Here is a 19,140-nt window from a genome sequence, read left to right as displayed (position 1 = left end):
ATTTATAATTTTGTTTACAAAGTTTCTTCTCAACTGGTAATTAATTTCTTAGAATAAATTTTTTAAATAGTTGAATCTATTCACATTTAGCAAACTTATATAGCACTATGTGCCAGGCATTATTCCAAAAACTTCACAAGTATTGATTCATTTAATCCTCATAATCCAATAAAGTTAAGTACTATAACTATTATTCTCATCTTAGAAAAGAAGAAACTGAGGCATGTTAATCTAAGTCACCTCAGTTTACACAGTTGCTAAGTGGCAAAGCCAGGGTTTAAATCCCGATAATTGAATTCCAAGGTCTTTATTTTTAAAGGGACCTTACATTAAAAGGAATTAACATTCTTAAACTGCTAAACTGCTTTCCAACCAAGAGTGGAGTACCACTTCACCAGCACTGATGTTATAATTTAAATTTTTTTAATTTAGTGGATCAGAAATGGTATCTTTTTTTAAATAATAATATTTTTTATTATATTATGTTAGTCACCATACAGTACATCCCGGTTTTTTATGTAAAGTTTGATGATTCATTAGTTGCATATAACACCCAGTGCACCATGCAATACGTGCCCTCCTTACTACCCATCACCAGCCTATCCCATTCCCCCACTCCCCTCCCCTCTGAAGCCTTCAGTTTGCTTCTGAGTCCATAGTCTCTCATGCTTCATTCCCCCTTCTGATTACCCCCCCTTTCTTTATCCCTTTCTTCTCCTACCGATCTTCCTAGTTCTTATGTTCCATAGATTAGAGAAACCATATGATAATTGTCTTTCTTTGCTTGACTTATTTCACTTAGCATTATCTCCTCCAGTGCCGTCCATGCTGCAACAAATGTTGAGAAATCAGAAATGGTATCTGATTGTTTTGAAACTGTTGTTTGATTACTAATGAATTTGTACGCTTTTGGGTGTTTTTTCCACTTCTATGAGTTGAGTTCTTATCCTTTTATTTCTCTCTCCTTCTCATTTTTCTCTAGACTCTTCATGGTGTTTTAATCCTTTTATCTCTTAACATTTTGGTGTTTTTGATGAGCTTTTACATAATAAATTTAATGTGTTGTTGCCTCTTGTAATTGCATGTTTTTTGAATCAGTTGTTAAAAATAAATAAGGTAGCTTTTTTGTTGTTGCACCAAAGTTTTCCATTTTTCGTAAAAATCTATCAGATCTCTCTTTCTTTTCATGATTTCTTGTGTGACCTAGACAAAGTCCTCAAGGTCAAATTCCTTTAGTGGTCAGATAGACAATGCCTTGCTATGACAGTGGGGAGTCTTGGGACTGGAGGGACTTGAGGCTTGTGCAAACAGAGACCAGCACTAAACTCCAGTTAGTTGTTGAAGAGATTAGGTACAGTGCAGCGAGACCTTCTGATTGTTCTTCCCAGAGAAGCTAGAATCTAGATTTCTATGTGAGATATCCTTCAGAGAAGACTGTAAGCTTAATAAAACACATCTGTGTGGGCCAGAGGGCTGATATATCACCTTTGGTTCAGAAGTTCCCCTTCATTCAAAATTCAATTGTTTTCTTCCAGTTTTTCTGTGAGTTTTTGAAATATATTCAAAATTTTATGGAACTATCATTAGGTTGTGATGTGAGGCATCTAGTTGCTTTCTTAAACTAAAGGAAAGAGATTAATTTGTCTTATCCTCAACTTTGCCTCTTTCTTTTTTGGAAAGCAGAAGGATCAATGAAATAATGAAATATTAAATGTCATGATGGTGTTTTCTCTAATTGTAAAAGAATAATTGTCACTTTTTTCTGTATGATGGACTTATATCAAATTCTCTCATTTCCTGATTAATACAATATAATATGCTTGTTGGAAATTAAGGCAGAAGGGTCCATATATAAATTAGAATTTAAAACTCCTTGAAATGCTCCAAAGAAAGCTGAATAGAAAGGGAGAAGCGCACAAAGTAATGCAAAATTTTCAGAGGATTGAAATAATCTAATCGTGTATTAAATATTGCAAATTTGGCAAATATGAATTTCAAGCAGATTTTAGTTTGTGGATTACATAATTAGAAAGTGATCACAAAAATGACAGTTTAAATATTCATTTCCTTGTTCAAAAATCATTAATCAAAAGTTTACTCTATGTTGGAAAACCAGTAGATATTCTTCTTCCACAATTATGTCCCTGTAGTTATTTTTCCCTCACTATTTTGATCCTGAGATTGATTCTATGTTAATGAATACCAACATTAGAATCAGAATTATACCAGCACCAAATTCACATAAATTACTGATATGAAACTACTCTTAATAATTAATTCCATTAACCTGAATTAATCCCTTAATCAATTTTCTAATATAGTACTTAAGATATTTCCAATTTTGTTATGAGGAGAGGTGGGGGGATGGGGTAATTGGGTGATGGGCATTAAGGAGGGCACTTGATGTAATGATCACTGGGTGTTATATTAGACTGATGAATCACTAAACTCTACCTCTGAAACTAATAATACACTATATGTTAATTGATTTTAAATAAAATAAAAATAATAAAAAATAAAAATAAAAACTATAAAAAATACTAAATTATTTTCATCTAGACTAATTCATTTATGTTTAACTTATCAAACAGTTCTGTTATCAGCTTTTGTCCAAATCAAATTTTACTTAATAGCTTCTGCTACTATGGGTTTTCTTTTGCGGGCATTATTTTTATCCAGTCCCATTTTCCCAGGTCAAAATTTATAGATCTACATCTTACTACATCCAGTTTTGCCTATTTTCAGTTTTATTTTTGTATTGATTATTTGTCAGTTATATTTAGTATGTATTTCTTAGCTAATCCATTATAAAATTGTTAGATATCTCAGTATTGGTCTATTCCCAAGAACTGTTACAAAACCAGTTTAATTCTTCAAATTATTATGAGGGCCTTGTGTAAACTGTACACAGCACTTGTGGCTCAAAGAGAAAATAGTGTTGCATGGTGACAGATGGTAGCTACACCTGTGGTGAACATAGCATAACGTATAGAAGTGTTGAATCACTACGTTGTATACCTGAAACTAATGTAACATCATGTGTCAGCTATCCCCAGAAAGAAAAGAGAGCAAATCATGGCATAAAAAGAGCTTACTTCTAAAAAATTAAGCTATTTTCAGGGCATCTGAGTGGCTCAGTCGGTTAAGCAGTTAAGTGTCTGCCTTCAGCTCAGGTCATGATCCCAGGGTCCTGGGATTGAGCCCCGCATCGGGCTCCCTGCTCTGCTTCTCCCTCTCCCACTCCCCCTGCTTGTGCTTGCTTGCTCTCTCTGTGTGTCAAATAAATAAATAAAATCTTTTTTAAAAAATTAAGCTACTTTCAGTAAAAGAAAGTGGAGGAGGAGTGATAGGTTATCGGGGAAGGCTTTGTTGAGGAGGTGACATGTGATCTGCATCACAAAAAATAAGAAGGAATTCACCAGCTGCCAATAAGGGTGAAGGGCATTACACAGAAAGCAAGCAGCATGTGTGAAAGCATGGAGGCAGGAAGGAATGGAGTGTGTGTATAGTAGACACCAACTCATAGCGGAATGAACAGATGGACGCGTTTGTGTATGGTAAATAGTAACTGCAGTGTAGGGTGCATAAAGGTGGTGGAGGAGGTTGAAATGAGAGAATGAAAGGCTAATTGGATATGGAGATGAATGAGGAAGAAGCAGAAGAAGTCACCCAGTCTCCTACTTAAATGCGTGGATGTGTCTTGACGCTGTTAAACAAGAAAGCAAACAGAAGGCACGTAGGCTCCAGTGCACTCTGCTTTTGGACCATTTTGATCTGAAACAAGACCTGATGCTCTGAAATCTGTCCTAATTCTAAAGACCACAGAAAAGGTTTTTCATTACTCCTTGGTCAGTCACTTTGATGCTTTCAAATCCCTCATTAAAATCCATAAAGTATTCTTTGTCTCAATTTTAATACTCTTGTTGCACTTACCTCCATTCTTATCAGTCTGTCTTGCGGGAGTTGGAGAACAGCTGGTTGCTGTGTTTGAAGAGGGGTATTTTCAGATTGTTCTTTCTTAACCTCTTAAATCTCTCTTTTCAGTGTTCTGATTCAACTGCCTCCTTAGTATATAACTCTTTGTTTCAGGGATGATCTGATCAACCTGTCAGCCAAGGGTATTCTACACATTCAATTTTTAAAAATGCAAAATGTGCTTACTTAGTTCTTATTATACTTTCCTGCATGTCTCCAATCGATTTCTTGTTTAGTTGTTTCTTTTCTTATTTCTGGAAACTTTAAAGGTAATGAGGAAATAAGGATAGCAAGGCAGGGGAAAGGTCTCATGAATATTCAGCTTGAGGGAAAATGCTAAAATGGTCAATAAATGTATTCAAATTTCAAAGGGATTTCCCCCTCCACACACCCAATAAACTGTTCTGTACCATGATTAAATTCAAAGAATGAGAAATATAACCACAAGGAAATGTGGGTTATAACATATGTCTGTGTGCATGCATATTCCTGACTAAATGGGACATTAATTAATGGTATAACCTGCAAGAAGTAGTAACATCTCTGCCTTAGGCAAATTGGTATGGTGGAAAAGGTATTCTAAGGACTTTAAAGGCCTGGTCTGAGTTTCATTGCTTTCATTTAATATATAGAAGATCTTAAGCAAGTTACTTTAGCTCTCTGAGCCTCAGTTCCCTGATCTGTAAAATGGAGGTAGTATCTACTTGCAGGATTTGTGTAAGAGTTAAATGGGATAATATATGTGAATATGCTTTGTAAACTATAAATTACTATAAATGGGTAAAGAAGTTTTATCTGAGTAGACATTCATTTGGAATGATTTGAGAGGTTATATGTGAGGGATTGTATAAACTTATAGGGGCACCATCTTTTCCAGAGAGGACCCCAGCATCAGCTGTTCTCCCTGGGCTAGCTCATCCTCAGTCTCCATGAGACTGTCTTTCTTACCTGTTGCCGTGATTTGGTGACAAAAAGACCATTTCCAGCCATAGCGACAGAATGAGGTAAGACGGTTTCCAAAAGATTGTCCCATTTCGTGTATGTACCATAATATATGTAACCAGAGCCCAACTGCAGGATATTTATTTCTAGAGCGAAGATGAACAGGGAGGTCAAAGTGTTTCCTGTAACATTACTCCTTCCTGATGGGAGAAATTTAGGTAGAAATTCTGGTCTCCCCATAGGTTGAGACAGAAACATAAAGAGAGGAGAAATTCAGTCTATTCCTAAAAGTATCTTCTGCAAATAATGATAATTCTGCCCTTTCCTTTTCATTCCAATGGTGTACCGGAGCCAGTTGGAACCAGCTCTCAAAAGCCAATTATTAAATTTTTAGGAGTTTTAAGAACTGGCTGTCAAATACATCTGTTAAAAACAAATTATCTAAACTTACTACTAAATAAGTTATATTAAAAAACAAAGGTAATACCAAAAATTCATCACTTCCTAAGTTGTTTTTTTATTACATTTTACTATTATCTATGCTCTCAAGGTTATTTACATCTATTATATCTGTATGTTGTAAAAATTATGTAATAGTAACCTAATAAGCATCCTTTCCTAAAGCATGTTTAGTGGTGTCACATTTCTAGCTTGAAATAGATCATGGTGGGAATATTTACACATGGAAATTGGCAAATGCTACAAATCAGAGCCCCTCCCAGAGCCATCTGTTAAACACTTAACCAATACACCACTCCTTTAATTCATTTGTCATATGCTTTGGCTAGTACTTGTAGGGCATTCAAAATGCTGAAGGTATAGGGGTAGTTGACAATGAAGCCTCTGGAATCAGACTCCCTAGATTTGAATTCAAGCTTCACTGTTTATTTACTGTGTAAAACTGGACAAGTTACTGACTCTTTCTGTGAGATTAAAAGAAAGATTATCTGCCCCATGTATTATTTTAAAGTTTAGAACACTTACTACTTAAATCACATGTAAAACAAACAATACTTAATACATAGTATGCATTATAATTAATTTAGATAAATTTTTGAATTATAACATGAAAGCCTCTTTCTAGGCCTATTTTACTAACGATTTTTAAAAATCAGACATCACTGTTGAATTTTATCAAATGTCTTAACATCTCATTGATTAGAAATTTTTCATCTCTGACATATTAACATCATGAGTTATATTAATTTGGTTGCAGATTGGACTTACCTGCAGATTATGAGACTGATGCGCTGCCTACTACGCTAAGAGGGCAGCCAGAGACTATGGACTCTGGGAAACAAACTGAGGGCTTCAGAGGGGAGGGGGGTGGGGGATTGGGCTAGGCCGGTGATGTGTATTAAGGAGGGCACGTATTGCATGGAGCACTGGGTGTTATATGCAAACAATGAATCATGGAACTTTACATCGGAAACCGGGGATGTACTGTATGGTGACTAACATAACATAATAAAAATTAAAAAAAAAATACCAAGTATTAAAAAAAAAACAAATTGGACTTACCTGGGGAACTTTTAAAAATATCGATGACTGAGCCCTCTCAATACATTCTGTTTTAATTTGTCTGATGTGGAGCCAGGGCATGGAGATATTTTATTAAATTTAATTCCAGCATCATTAATGTACAATGTTATATTAGTTTCAGGTGTACAATATAGTGATTCAGCAATTCTGTACATTGCTCAGTGCTCATGATGATAAGTGTACTCTTAATCCTTTTCACCTGTTTCACCCATCTACCTCCCCTCTGGTACCCATCAGTTTGTTCTCTATAGTTAAGAGTCTGTTTTTCAGTTTATCTCATTTTTCTTTGTTTTGTTTCTTCAGTTCCACTTATGAGTGAAATCATATAGTATTTGTCTTTTTCTGACTGACGTATTTCACTTAGCATTACACTCTCTAGCTCCATCCATGTTGTTGCAAATGACAAGATTTCATTCTTTTTATGGCAAAATAATATTCCATTGTGTATATACACCACATCTTCTTTATCCATCCATCTATCAATGGACACTTGGTATGCTTCCATAATTTAGCTATTGTAAATAATGCTGCAATAAACATAGGAATGCCTATATCTTTTCAAATTAGTGTTTTTGTATTCTTTGGGCAAATACCCAGTAAGTGGAATTACTATGTTCCATTACATAGTGGATTATGTAGTAATTCTATTTTTAATTTTTGAGGAACCTCCATACTGTTTTCCACAGTCACTGCACCAGTTTGCATTCCCACCAACGGTGCAAGAGGGTTTTTTTTTCTCCACATCCTCGCCAACACTTGTTATTTCTTGTGTTTTTTATTTTAGCCATTCTGAAACATGTGAGGTGATACCTCAGTGTGATTTTTATTTGCATTTCCCTGATGATGAGTGATGTTGAGTATCGTTTCATGTGTCTGTTGTCCATCTGGATATCTTCTTTGGAGAAATGTCTGTTCATATCTTCTGCCAAGGGGACATTTAAAAACTCTTCAAGTGACTATAATGTGAAGCCAAGGTTTAGAACAACTGCATTTCATTCCTTTCACTCGGAATAGTAGCTTGTCTTGATTTATCTCTTTTTTTTTCCTTTTTTTTTAACAATAATTTTTATTATGTTACGTTAGTCACCATACAATATATCCTTAGTTTTTGATGTAGTGTTCCATGACTCATTATTTGTCTCTTTTCTTTAATGAATTTCTTTAACGAATTTAAAGAACACTTTTTAGTGATTTATATTTACCTAGAAACTTATCTCTTCCTCTAGTGCATATTTTCCCTTTCTGGTCTTCCTTAGGTTCTGTTTATCGGCTTCTAACCCCTTCAGCAGTTTTATTTTATTTTATTTCATTTATCTTTAATCCTTTTTGTTAAGTGATAAAACTATTTCAGGCTACTAACTTTTGCTCTAACAAATGTCTGTGTATGGTATTTATTAATAATATGCTACTTTTTATTATCAGTATTTTTTAGATAGTCTGTAATTACTGTTTTGATTGCCTGTTTGATCTAAGGATGGTTTTCAGATGGTTTTTTGCCCCCCAATTTTCAAGTAGGTGGGATTATTTTCATAATCATGTCTAGTCTTATTGTTGTCACAGAACTTCTTCTGAGTTACTTGGACAATGCTTCTAAAACATCTGCTTGATCTTTTTAAAAAAAATTTATTATTGAAGTACATGTGCTTTATCTTAATTGAAATGTGTAACACCAGGCACTTAAAAAAAGGAAAGCCACTGATATAGTGAGTTTAATAAACAGAAAAAGAAGTGGCACCAGCTGCCCTTCCAACCAGGCAAATTGGTTTCCTAGTTTTATTAGCCTTCTTCTTGGGAAGGAAGTGCTTGAGACTGGATGCACCAGAATCCCAGGTGTGTGCTCAGGACTAAGGCTTTTTCATTGCTTCCCTCACACACCCTTGTTTATCAGAAGCAAGTCCACTCTAAAGTCATTACATTAAGAAGAGTCAGCAAACGTCTTCTTAAAGGGGCAGATAGTAAATATTTTAGGCTTTGTGTGTTGGGTTACTAATATTGTATGGAATGTATTTATAATAAAAAATTATTCATTGTTTATCTGAAAAACACATTTAATGAAGCATCTTATATTTTAGTTGCTAAATCTGACAACCTAATTTATAGGTTATATGGTCTCTGTGGCAACTATTAAGCTCTGCCATTGTAGTGGGAATCCAGTTATAGAAATACATAAGTAAATGGGTGTGGCTGTGTTCCAGTTAAACTTTGTAAAAATAGGCAGTGGACTTTATTTGGCTCAGGGGCCATAATTTGTCCATCCCTGTATTAAACCAGTAGTTTTCAATGTTTAATGTGCATCAGAATCACGTGGAGGGCTTGTTAAAACACTGGCTTCTGGGCCCCGTCCCCAGAGTTTATGATCCAGTAGTTGGGGTGAAGCCCAACGATTTGCATTTTCATCAAGATCTCAGGTAATCTGTTGCTGCTGGTGGTCTGTGGACCACACTTTGAGTACCACTGCATTATAAGAAATGCCTGTTGCATTTTTATTCCTAAAATCCACTCAGAGGAACACAGGCCTATTTATTATTATTCATTCAAAAATTTCACCAATCTTATAAGACAAAACATTTAAGTGCTGAAATTTAAATATTCTCGTGGCCAAATCTTCTTGATCAGCACTGCTTCCCTAGCACATATAGTACCTTTGGGCTAATTATAAAAAGTCACTCTCTCTCAGGGAAGAATTAGAAAAAAATGCACCGCACTTCTCGTGAACTCACACCTCACCAGCGTGCATAGCTTGATGAATTGAACACAGGCTAGATTGCACAGCCTAAATTTCAGCATTCACTCTTTCCTTCGGGGGCCTTTGTGCCATACACAAATGACACAACACTCCTGCTAACCCTGCGGATCAGAAGAATGTTATCTACAATTTATTTATCAAAAAAAAAAAACATTCTAAATTTAAAATATCCTGTAAGAATTTACTTCTTTCCTTGAAGTAAAACAAAAACAAAAAAAACCAACAAACAATATTCCCTTTTTTTCATTTGGATTTGACAGACTTTTTTCGGCTTTAATGAGGTATAATTGACAAAGTCATAAGATATTTAAAGTGTACAATGATGATAAACAATATTGGTAAGCAAAATCCTGTATACAGGCTGACCAGCCACCTGTGCTCTTTTTCTCCCTCTTTCTTCCCAAGGGAAGAAAATAAACACAATTTTAAGAAATCTCCTCTATACAGAAATTGAAGAATATTAATGCCCAGTGTTAGCATAGTGAATATAGTCTGAACTTTTTTGCCTCTTTGGAATTCATTTAAGGTTTCTTTATACTCTAATAGATCAACAGTATTTTACAAGTGTTCTATGACCCTTCAAAAGAGTACATTCCTTATATGGAGGCATAGAGTTTGAAATATATTCGCTTATAATGTATGCTTTTTGTTAATATTATCCATATATTATATAGATTCTCTATATTCTTACTTATCCCCTTGATCTAATGACTTGGAATATAGTATAATACTGATGAAGTCAGAGAGAAAGTTCTCATGCGTGAGTCTATATCCCTGCCACCTCGCACAATATATGGAATATAGTAGGCACTCACTTATTAAATGAGTAAAATTTTTAGCTGTAAAGTGGGATGGAATGCAATTGTTCCCAGTGGCCCACTCAAACAAAAAGTGAATTTTTATCCTTTATACTTTCTCCCTATTGGTCTTAGAGCAGTTCTTCCAATCAGGAGTCAGTGCTGCATTTCATCGTGGAGATATACTTCTCCCCAACACTTAAGTTTTGAAGGCAGGTTCTACTCAGGCCTTATGCTGATCTTAAAAGCTTTTAAAATATAAATATAGAAAACAAAATAATTGAAAAGACATGAACTAAAATATTGATGTGTTTCCCCCTGGGTGATTCTTTATTATTATTATTACTATTATTAATTTTATTAAACTCAATTAATTAACATATAGTGTATCATTAGTTTCAAATGTAGAATTCAGTTATTCATCCCTTGCATATTACACCCAGTGCTCATTACATGAGGTGCCCTTCTTAATGCCCATCACCCACTTACTCCATTCCTCCACCCACCTCCCCTCCAACAACCCTCAGTTTGTTTCCTATAATTAAGAGTCTTTTGGGGTTTGTCTCCCTCTCTGATTTCATCTTATTTTATTTCTCCCTCCATTCCCCTATGATCCTTTGTTTTGTTTCTTAAATTCCACATATGAGAAACCATATGATAATTGTCTTTCTCTGATTGACTTATTTCACTTAGATAATACCCTCCAGTTCCATCCATGTTGTTGCAAATGGTAAGATTTCATCCATTTTGATGGCTGAGTAATACTTCATTGTGTGTGTGTGTGTGTCTGTGTGTGTGTGTGTGTGTGTGTGTGTGTGTGTGTGTATACACCACATCTTTATCCATTCATCTGTCAATGGACACCTGGGCTCTTTCCATAGTTTGGCTAATGTGGACATTGCTGCTATAAACATTGGGGTGCAGGTGCACCTTCAGATCACAACATTTCTATCCTTTGGGTTAATACATAGTAGTACAGTTGCTGGGTTATAGGATACCTCTACTTTCAACTTTTTGAGGAACCTCCATACTGTTTTCCAGAGTGGATGCAGAAGCTTGCATTCCCACCAACAGTGTAAGAGGGTTCCCTTTTCTCTGCATCCTCGCCAACATTTGTTGTTTCATGACTTGTTAATTTTAGCCATTCTAACTGGTGTGAGGTGGTATCTCATTGTGGTTTTGATTTGTATTTCCCCGATGCCAACTGATGTTGAGCATTTTTTCATGTGTCTGTTGGCCATTTGGATGTCTTCTTTGGAGAAATGTCTGTTCATGTCTTCTGCCCCATTTCTTGATTAGATTATTTGTTCTTTGGGTGTTGAGTTTGATAAGTTCTTTATAGATCTTAGATACTAGCCTTTATCTGATAAGACATTGCAAATATCTTCTCCCATTCCATAGGTTGCGTTTTAGTTTTGTTGACTGTTTCACCTTTGCTATGCAGAAGCTTTTGCTTTTATGAAGTCCCAATGGTTCATTTTTGCCTTTATTTCCCTTGCCTTTGAAGACGTGTCTAGCAAGAAGTTACTGCAGCTGAGATCAAAGAGGTTGCTGCCTATGTTCTCCTCTAGAATTTGATGGGTTCCTGTCTCACATTTAGAGCTTTTGTCCATTTTGGGTCTATTTTTGTGTATGGTGTAAGGGAATGGCCCAGTTTCATTCTTCTGCGTGTGGCTGTCCAATTTTCCCAACACCATTTGTTGAAGAGACTGTCTTTTTTTCCATTGGATGTTCTTTCCTGCTTTGTTGAAGATTAGTTGACCATAGAGTTGAGGGTCCATTTCTGGGTTTTCTCTTCTATTCCTTTGATCTATGTGTCTGTTTTTTGTGCCAGTACCATAATGTCTTGATGATTCTTTTAATTTACTTAATTTTGCTTTTTTTGGTATTTTCTAGGTGTTCTATAATGAACAGGCATTACTTTTATAATAAAGACGGAAAAAATGTACAATTAGAAATATCAGTCATTTTTTCTCTGACATTTCTACTCTCTAGTTTGAGTTCTACGCATTGAGATTACATAGAAAATTCACCCTTCTAGAGGCAGAACCCATTAAGATTTATTTATAAATTTATTTTTTATTTATTTGATTCAACACTTACATATAACATACAGTGCTCATCACAGCAAGTACTTTCTTAATATTTAAATGGACCTTTCAGATTCTCCTTGAGTCTTCTTTAAAGTTTCCCTCAAAACATTGTCACATGGCACACAGATCTTTCACTGCTAGCATTTTCACTGCCCATGACACTCCTGACTCACATGGAGTGGTACTAAAATTCCTTTCTTTTTCATTCCTTTGTCCTCAATCTGTTTTTATACAACTAGGTAGTGTCTATACACAATGACCTCATATGTGTTTTTCCTGTCCTCCCTCTTCAAGCAGGCTGCAGATGGTGGACCTAAGGAATGGGAGCACAGTGGCAGAGTTTATCCTCGTGGGCTTTGAGCAGAGCTCCTCTTCCACACGGGCATTGCTCTTTGCCCTCTTCCTAGCCCTCTACAGCCTTGCCATGGCCATGAATGGCCTCATCATCTTCATCACCTGGACAGACCCCAGGCTCAACAGCCCCATGTACTTCTTCCTTGGCCACCTGTCCTTCCTGGATGTCTGCTTCATCACCACCACCATCCCACAGATGCTGATCCACCTGGTGGTCAAGAACCACATTGTCTCCTTTGCCTCCTGCTTGACCCAGATGTATCTGGTTTTTGGTGTAGGTGTGGCTGAGTGCATCCTCTTGGCTTTTATGGCCTATGACCGTTATGTTGCCATCTGCCACCCACTCAGCTATGCCCAGATCATGAGCCGGCAGGTTTGTATGAAGCTAGTAAGTACTGCCTGGTTCTTTGGGCTGATCAATGGCATTCTGCTTGATTATATGACATTTCGTGGCCCATTCTGTAGGGACAACCACATAGAAAACTTCTTCTGTGAGGCCCCCATAGTGATCGCTCTCTCTTGTGGAGACCCCCAGTTTAGTCTGAAGATGATCTTTGCCGATGCCATCGTGGTGCTGCTCAGCCCCATGGTGCTCATTGTCATCTCTTATGCTCGTATCCTGGCCTCCATCCTTGGCAGAGCCTCCTCCTCAGGTCGTGGAAAGACCTTCTCTACTTGTGCTTCCCACCTGACTGTGGTCATCTTTTTCTACACCTCAGCCATGTTCTCTTATATGAACCCTCGCAGCACACATGGCCCTGACAAAGACAAGCCCTTCTCCCTCCTCTACACCATCATCACCCCCATGTGCAACCCCATCATCTATAGTTTTCGAAACAAGGAAATGAAGGGGGCCATGGTGAGGGCCCTTGGGAGGACCAGCCTGGCCCAGGCGGAGTCTATCTAGTGGATCTAGTGTGAAGCCTCCTGGAAGAGAAGTTCCCTCCCCCAGCACCGACAATTGGGTAAATCTCCAGTGCTCAAGGAAAGAGCATTCCTAATTTTCTTCTTATTAGCATCAGTCCTGGAAGATCATGTTGATGTCTAATGCTTATCTGTCTGATTTTCTCCCAGGGTAGATTCATCCATTGTAATTCCTCTTACTGATACATGCCCATGATTGGAGGGGCAAGTGTAATGAAATGGAAAAGTTTATTCCAAAATTGGGGGAAAGGTAGTAGGGTCCTCAACAGAAGGAAGTAATAGGATGACCAGTCCATTCTTCAGAATGTTTCTTTCCAGGGCAAAGGCAATTAGCAGGAGCTCCATCTTTGGGAAAAGGGCATACCGAAAGCCATGAGGAAAACAAAGGGATGTATAGAAGTGAGGCAAAAAGCAGTAGGTGGGAGACATATGCTAAGAGGTGTGCGATATTATCCCTATATGGTGGCTTCAAAATTATTCAAAAAGTTCCCAGAAAAAATAAGAACTGCTGAATAGGATTGTGTTACTCCTCAAAGGAAGCAAGAGGAGGAGGTATATGCCAAATACATGTGAATTGTTAGTGGGGAGATGGGAGGGCAGAAGCAAGAGCAGGAAGTCTGAGGAGAGCACCCACTTCCCCAGACTGTGAACTGGGAGTGGTAGCTATAGAACAAAATCTCCTAGGGTCAGGGAAACTTCCAGTGACATCTGCATTTTATAAGAATATAAAAAGAGCACTTTAACTTATTTTTGCATTTGTCTGCTTCCACTGGAAGATTTTGTCACTGGCCTGGATGCATATTCTGCAATTTAAATGTTTCCCTTTTCTTCATGAAGATTCCTTCCTATGTCTTGTTTTATTTATAATACACTACATTTCCTGAGACTTGCTCACATCTCTTCTTTCTCCCCCACCCCTAGTCAGTTACCTACTATCTAGAGCAGGGGTTCTCAGCAGGGATGATTCTCTCCCCCAGGAGGTATTTGGCAATATCTGAAGACAATTTTTAGTTGTCACAACGGAGGGAGGGTGTGTGCTACTGGCACCTGGTAGGTAGAGGCCAGGGATGCTGCTGAACATCCTACAATTCACAGAGCAGCACCCACAGTAAAGAACTATGCAGCCCAAGAAATCCTTACTGCTGAGCTTGAGTAACCCTGGTCAGGAGATGAAGTATTAAAAGAAGAGAATGAGGAAGATGGTGAAAGGTATTTATATGGGGAAAGAAGAGGCAGGAGGAAACCAAGAATTTAGAATTCAGAATTCTTTTTTTTTATAAAAATTTTTTATTATGTTAGTCACCATACAGTACATCCCAAGTTTTTGATAGAATTCAGAATTCTATCTACAAAGACATTTCTGGTTTACTGTGAGCAAGCTTTCTGCTGCCACTGCCATGGCAACAATCTGTGTAAGTACTTGTGATAAAACCTGCTCTAAAACCTCTGTGTTTGTCTCTATCTGAGCCTACTTCTACTCCTCCAGTTTTCCCAAGTTATAAGACTTTTCCTACCCAATCATGCCCTCCTGCCTGCCATTAGCATGGACAGCTACTTAAGTTCTGCCCTTTTCCTCTGTTACTTCAACCCAAATTTCACCCATGCAGCGGTCATCTTTCCCTTGTTCCCATTAATCTCACATTCCTGCCCAACTAAATCCTAACATTCATCACCTTTGCTCATTTACAGTAGGACTCCTGCACATGCCATTTAGTGCAACCCATGAAAACCACGTGGGAATACTTATGGGAATAATTCCTCCAATGTCAACATTTTTCTCATTCTCAAGATTTATCAATCTCCTTTCACCAATGCTTATATTTCTCCACCCATATGTTCCAATTGTAGGAAAGGTCCACTCTACCTTTTATGTGTGCTGGATATTTTCTTTTACCCTTTAGAACTAAATACACATCTTTTGCCTCTGATCTGTGTCCTGGTAGACAGACCTTTGTTGGCTGCCTCAATGGGTTTTTCTGCCTTCTACATCCTGGTTGAGCTCAACTAATAAGAGTTACTTAGAAGGATAGAGGAAGGCAGGAGAAGAGGCAGTGAGGATGTTTATTCTCCTGCTCCTTCTCTGATGTTCCAGAGTTACCATGTGGTGGCCTTCTACAGCTCCCTTCCCTGTCCCCATAAGGTAGTACCTGCTCCCTGCTCTTGAGAGCCCAGGATGATTCACCATCCCTTTTTGATTCCCCTTAATCCTTCCACATCCTGGTAAGCACCCTCATTAGTCCTATTTAAGTTGACCAACCATTTCCTCCCAGCACACTGACTGACCAAGTAACAGGTACCAGGTACATATTACCAAACACAAATTGAAATTTCTCAAAATAGACCATATACTACTCCATAAAGCAAATCTCAAAACATTCAAAGATATGAAGTCACACAGACCAAGTTCTCTGACCATAATGCAGTTAAGTTAGACAGCAGTATCAAAATGATAACTAGAAGGAAACCCATATGGTCAGAAATTAAGAAACATAATTGTAATTAACCTACTTACCAAGGAATGAATATAAGGCTAGTCCAACATGGAAAGAGTAAAGAGCTTGGAAGTAAAGGGCTTGCAGTCCCACTGTCCTCAATAAATAAAGGTAAACAAGTGGAAAATCAACAACACTTCTTAGAGCTATCAGAGAATTAAAGTCACAGGGGAAACCACCACCCCCAAAACTGGGAGACAAGTAAACACAGAAAATCACAGTTTTCTGAGAGTGGAAGCTGCAACTGGAGCCTGGTCAGAATACTTAAAGGGAAATAGACTAATTATTGGAGACTGAGAAGGGGCTAACTTCAGAGATAAAAACTCCTCAGGGCCTGCCCTCAGAGGAGCCCTCATAGTTTCATGAGTTTTACTTCCAGCAGCCCCACCAGATTCTCATGATGAAGATGAGAAAATAAATCCCCTTGTGCTTCAGCAACGGGAAGGGACAAGTTAGCGTTTTGAAATAAGCCCGGAGAACACTGTCTGCCCTCAAGGAAAACTATTTGATGAGAACTTAACGAATCTGGGGAAGGATCCATGAAAAAACAACAACAACAAAAACCACTGAGAGGGACCTGTGAAGGTTGTTACAGGCCAGGGATATAGGCTCACTAGAAGACCGAGACCTAATCATAGGACTATGGAATGCTTCCACTCTCCTGTATCTTACTACCACATCAATAAGGCTGTCGATTTTCAAGGATCACAGCAGAAAGAGCTGCAGTGCTCAGACCCTATAAGAAGGAGTCTATAGGGATACAAAAAAGACAGCAAAGGAGACAAAAGCAAAGACACATGAGAAAATTTTGGCCTCTGACACCACAGCTACAGCAAACATTAAACACAGCCCAATGCCTAACACAAAACCCTGCACCAAAAGCTTATTTACCTCAGTTCCTCCTACCTGATACCTCATGTCAGGCTTTCAACACAAGAATTGATTATGATAATAATTAGAAAAGTTTACAGACCCCAGATTCATAATGAAACTACTTACAATTCTGTGGGATGTACCTAGAGCAATACTTTCTTTTATCAGGAAAAAAAGAAGTGTTAAAAGGTAATAAATTAAGCTACCGCATTAATCACAGAATAATAGATTATGCAAGGAACATAGAAGGAATAGAAGTGCATGTAACAGATTGATTCGAACAAATCCAAAGATTGATGTAATTGATAGAATTAGAAGAAATTAATAATTTCCCAGGTCTGTGGCATGTTAATCAAAAATAAACAGACTTAAGCAATATTAAGAATGAAAGGGGCCCATAACTACAGATGTGACAGAATGAATTATAAGAGGCCTTCTGTTTCTGATATTGATGGACCATGTAATTTGGATCAGCTATGTCACTAAGAACAACAAAAGCTAGACAAAATATTTTAAACCATCCACTTGAAGGCACTAACGCACTAAACAAGCAGTGAAGAATTTGGGAGCTAAGACCCAGGAACAGTCAGTCTACATTTAAGCAGATCTAGAAAGAGCCGATGAGAGGATTAGTAAAGTGGGAGAAATGTCATGAAAAAGATGAAAGAAAGAATGGATAGAGCAAATACAATATCTGAAGAGAAAATAGCTGAGATTTTTCCAAAACTGAAGAAGACACCAGTGCCAGATTAAAGAGGCCCTAAATATATCCTAAATATGTTACTTACAAAAAGAAATACACACGTGGGCACACCACTAGAATGTCTGAAAATGAGGGACAAAGAGAAAAACTTAACAGCTGCCTGAAAAGAAAGACAGATTCCCTTCAAAAGAAGCACAATTAGATTGACAGCTATCTTCTCGACAATGAAAGTCAAAATATGAAACTTCTCTTATGTAAAACTCCATTGTAGTGGACTAGAGAGGAGCTGGAAGTCAAAGAAAGATAATGCTCCAGCTGGCCTGGAAGAGAGCATGCATCCACATTGTGACCTGCGTGTGGTGGCCATGTGGCAAGGGAGTACAGGCATCCTCCAGGAGCTGATGGCAATGCCTGACTGACAGCCAGCAAGGACATAGATACCTCAATGGTACAACAGCAAAGAATAGATTTTGCCAACAACCGGTGAGCTTGGGAGAGGACCCTGAGCGTCAGATGAAACTTACAGCCTGGTTGACACCTTGATTTCAGCCTGGTGAGACCCTGAGCAGAATTCCCAGCCAACCATACCCAGACTCCTGACCCAAGGAAATTGTAAGATAGTAAGTGTGTGTTACTTTGAGTCCCTGAACTTGTGGTAATTTGTTACACGGCAATAGACTACTAATACAAGCTTTTTAAATTCTAATATAATACCATGGAGAAAATTATGACATTAAATCTGCTTAGATAAATAGAAAAAAGTACTAAGAAAAATATATATATTATTTTCCACAAATGATGAAAGAAGAAGTAAAGCATGAACACACTTGTAATCCTAAAGATAAATCATTAGCTTAAGAGTATTTCATAAAACTGAAGATGACACAAAGAAATGGAAAGACATTCCATGCTTGTGGATTGGATGAACAAATATTGTTAAAATGTCCATACTACCCAAAGCAATCTACACATTTAATGCAATCCCTATCAAAATACCAACAACATTTTTCACAGAACTAGAACAAAAAATCCTAAAAAGTATATGGAACCACCGAGGCCCCAAATAGCCAAAGCAATCTTGAAAAAGAAAAGCAAAGCTGGAGGTATCACAATTCCAGACTTAAAGTTATATTACAAAGCTCCAGTAACCAAAACATTCTGGTACTAGCACAAAAATAGACACATAGATCAATGGAACAGAATAGAAAACTGAGAAATAAACCCATAATTATATGGGAAACTAATCCTGAGATAAAGCAGGAAAGAATATCCGATGGGGAAAAGGCACTCTCTTCAACAGATGGTGTGGGGAAAACCGGACAACTACATGCAAAAGAATGAAACTGGACAACTTTTTACACCATACACAAAACTAAACTCAAAATGGAGTCAAGACCTAAATGGGAGACCTGGAACCATAAAAATTATAAAAAGAGCACAGACAGTAACTTCTCTGATACCAGCCATAGCAACATTTTTCCAGCTATGTCTCCTGAGGCCAGGAAATAAAGGCAAAAATAAACTATTGGTTTTCCATCAAAATAAAAGTTTCTGCACAGCAAAGGAAACAATTGACAAAACAAAATAAGAGGCACCCAGCCAAACAGAAGAGATTTGCAAATGACATATCTGATAAAGGGTTAGTGTCCAAAATCTATACAGAACTGATCCAACTCAACACCCAAAAAACAAATAATCC

The 19,140-nt window shown here is 37.5% G+C and overlaps 1 protein-coding gene across 1 annotated transcript; it reads left to right on the top strand.

Moving 5' to 3' along the window:
• The first annotated feature begins 12,337 nt into the window (after positions 1–12,337).
• LOC113257481 (olfactory receptor 10AD1-like) lies at positions 12,338–13,449 on the top strand. The gene has a single exon (XM_026501631.4). The coding sequence runs from the start codon at positions 12,361–12,363 to the stop codon at positions 13,354–13,356; it is 996 nt and encodes a 331-aa protein (XP_026357416.3). The 5' UTR covers positions 12,338–12,360; the 3' UTR covers positions 13,357–13,449.
• The last annotated feature ends 5,691 nt before the right edge of the window (positions 13,450–19,140 follow it).

Source organism: Ursus arctos, unplaced genomic scaffold, assembly GCF_023065955.2.
Source record: "Ursus arctos isolate Adak ecotype North America unplaced genomic scaffold, UrsArc2.0 scaffold_26, whole genome shotgun sequence".
NCBI lineage: Eukaryota > Metazoa > Chordata > Mammalia > Carnivora > Ursidae > Ursus > Ursus arctos.
This window is presented reverse-complemented; position numbering and strand designations above follow the sequence as displayed.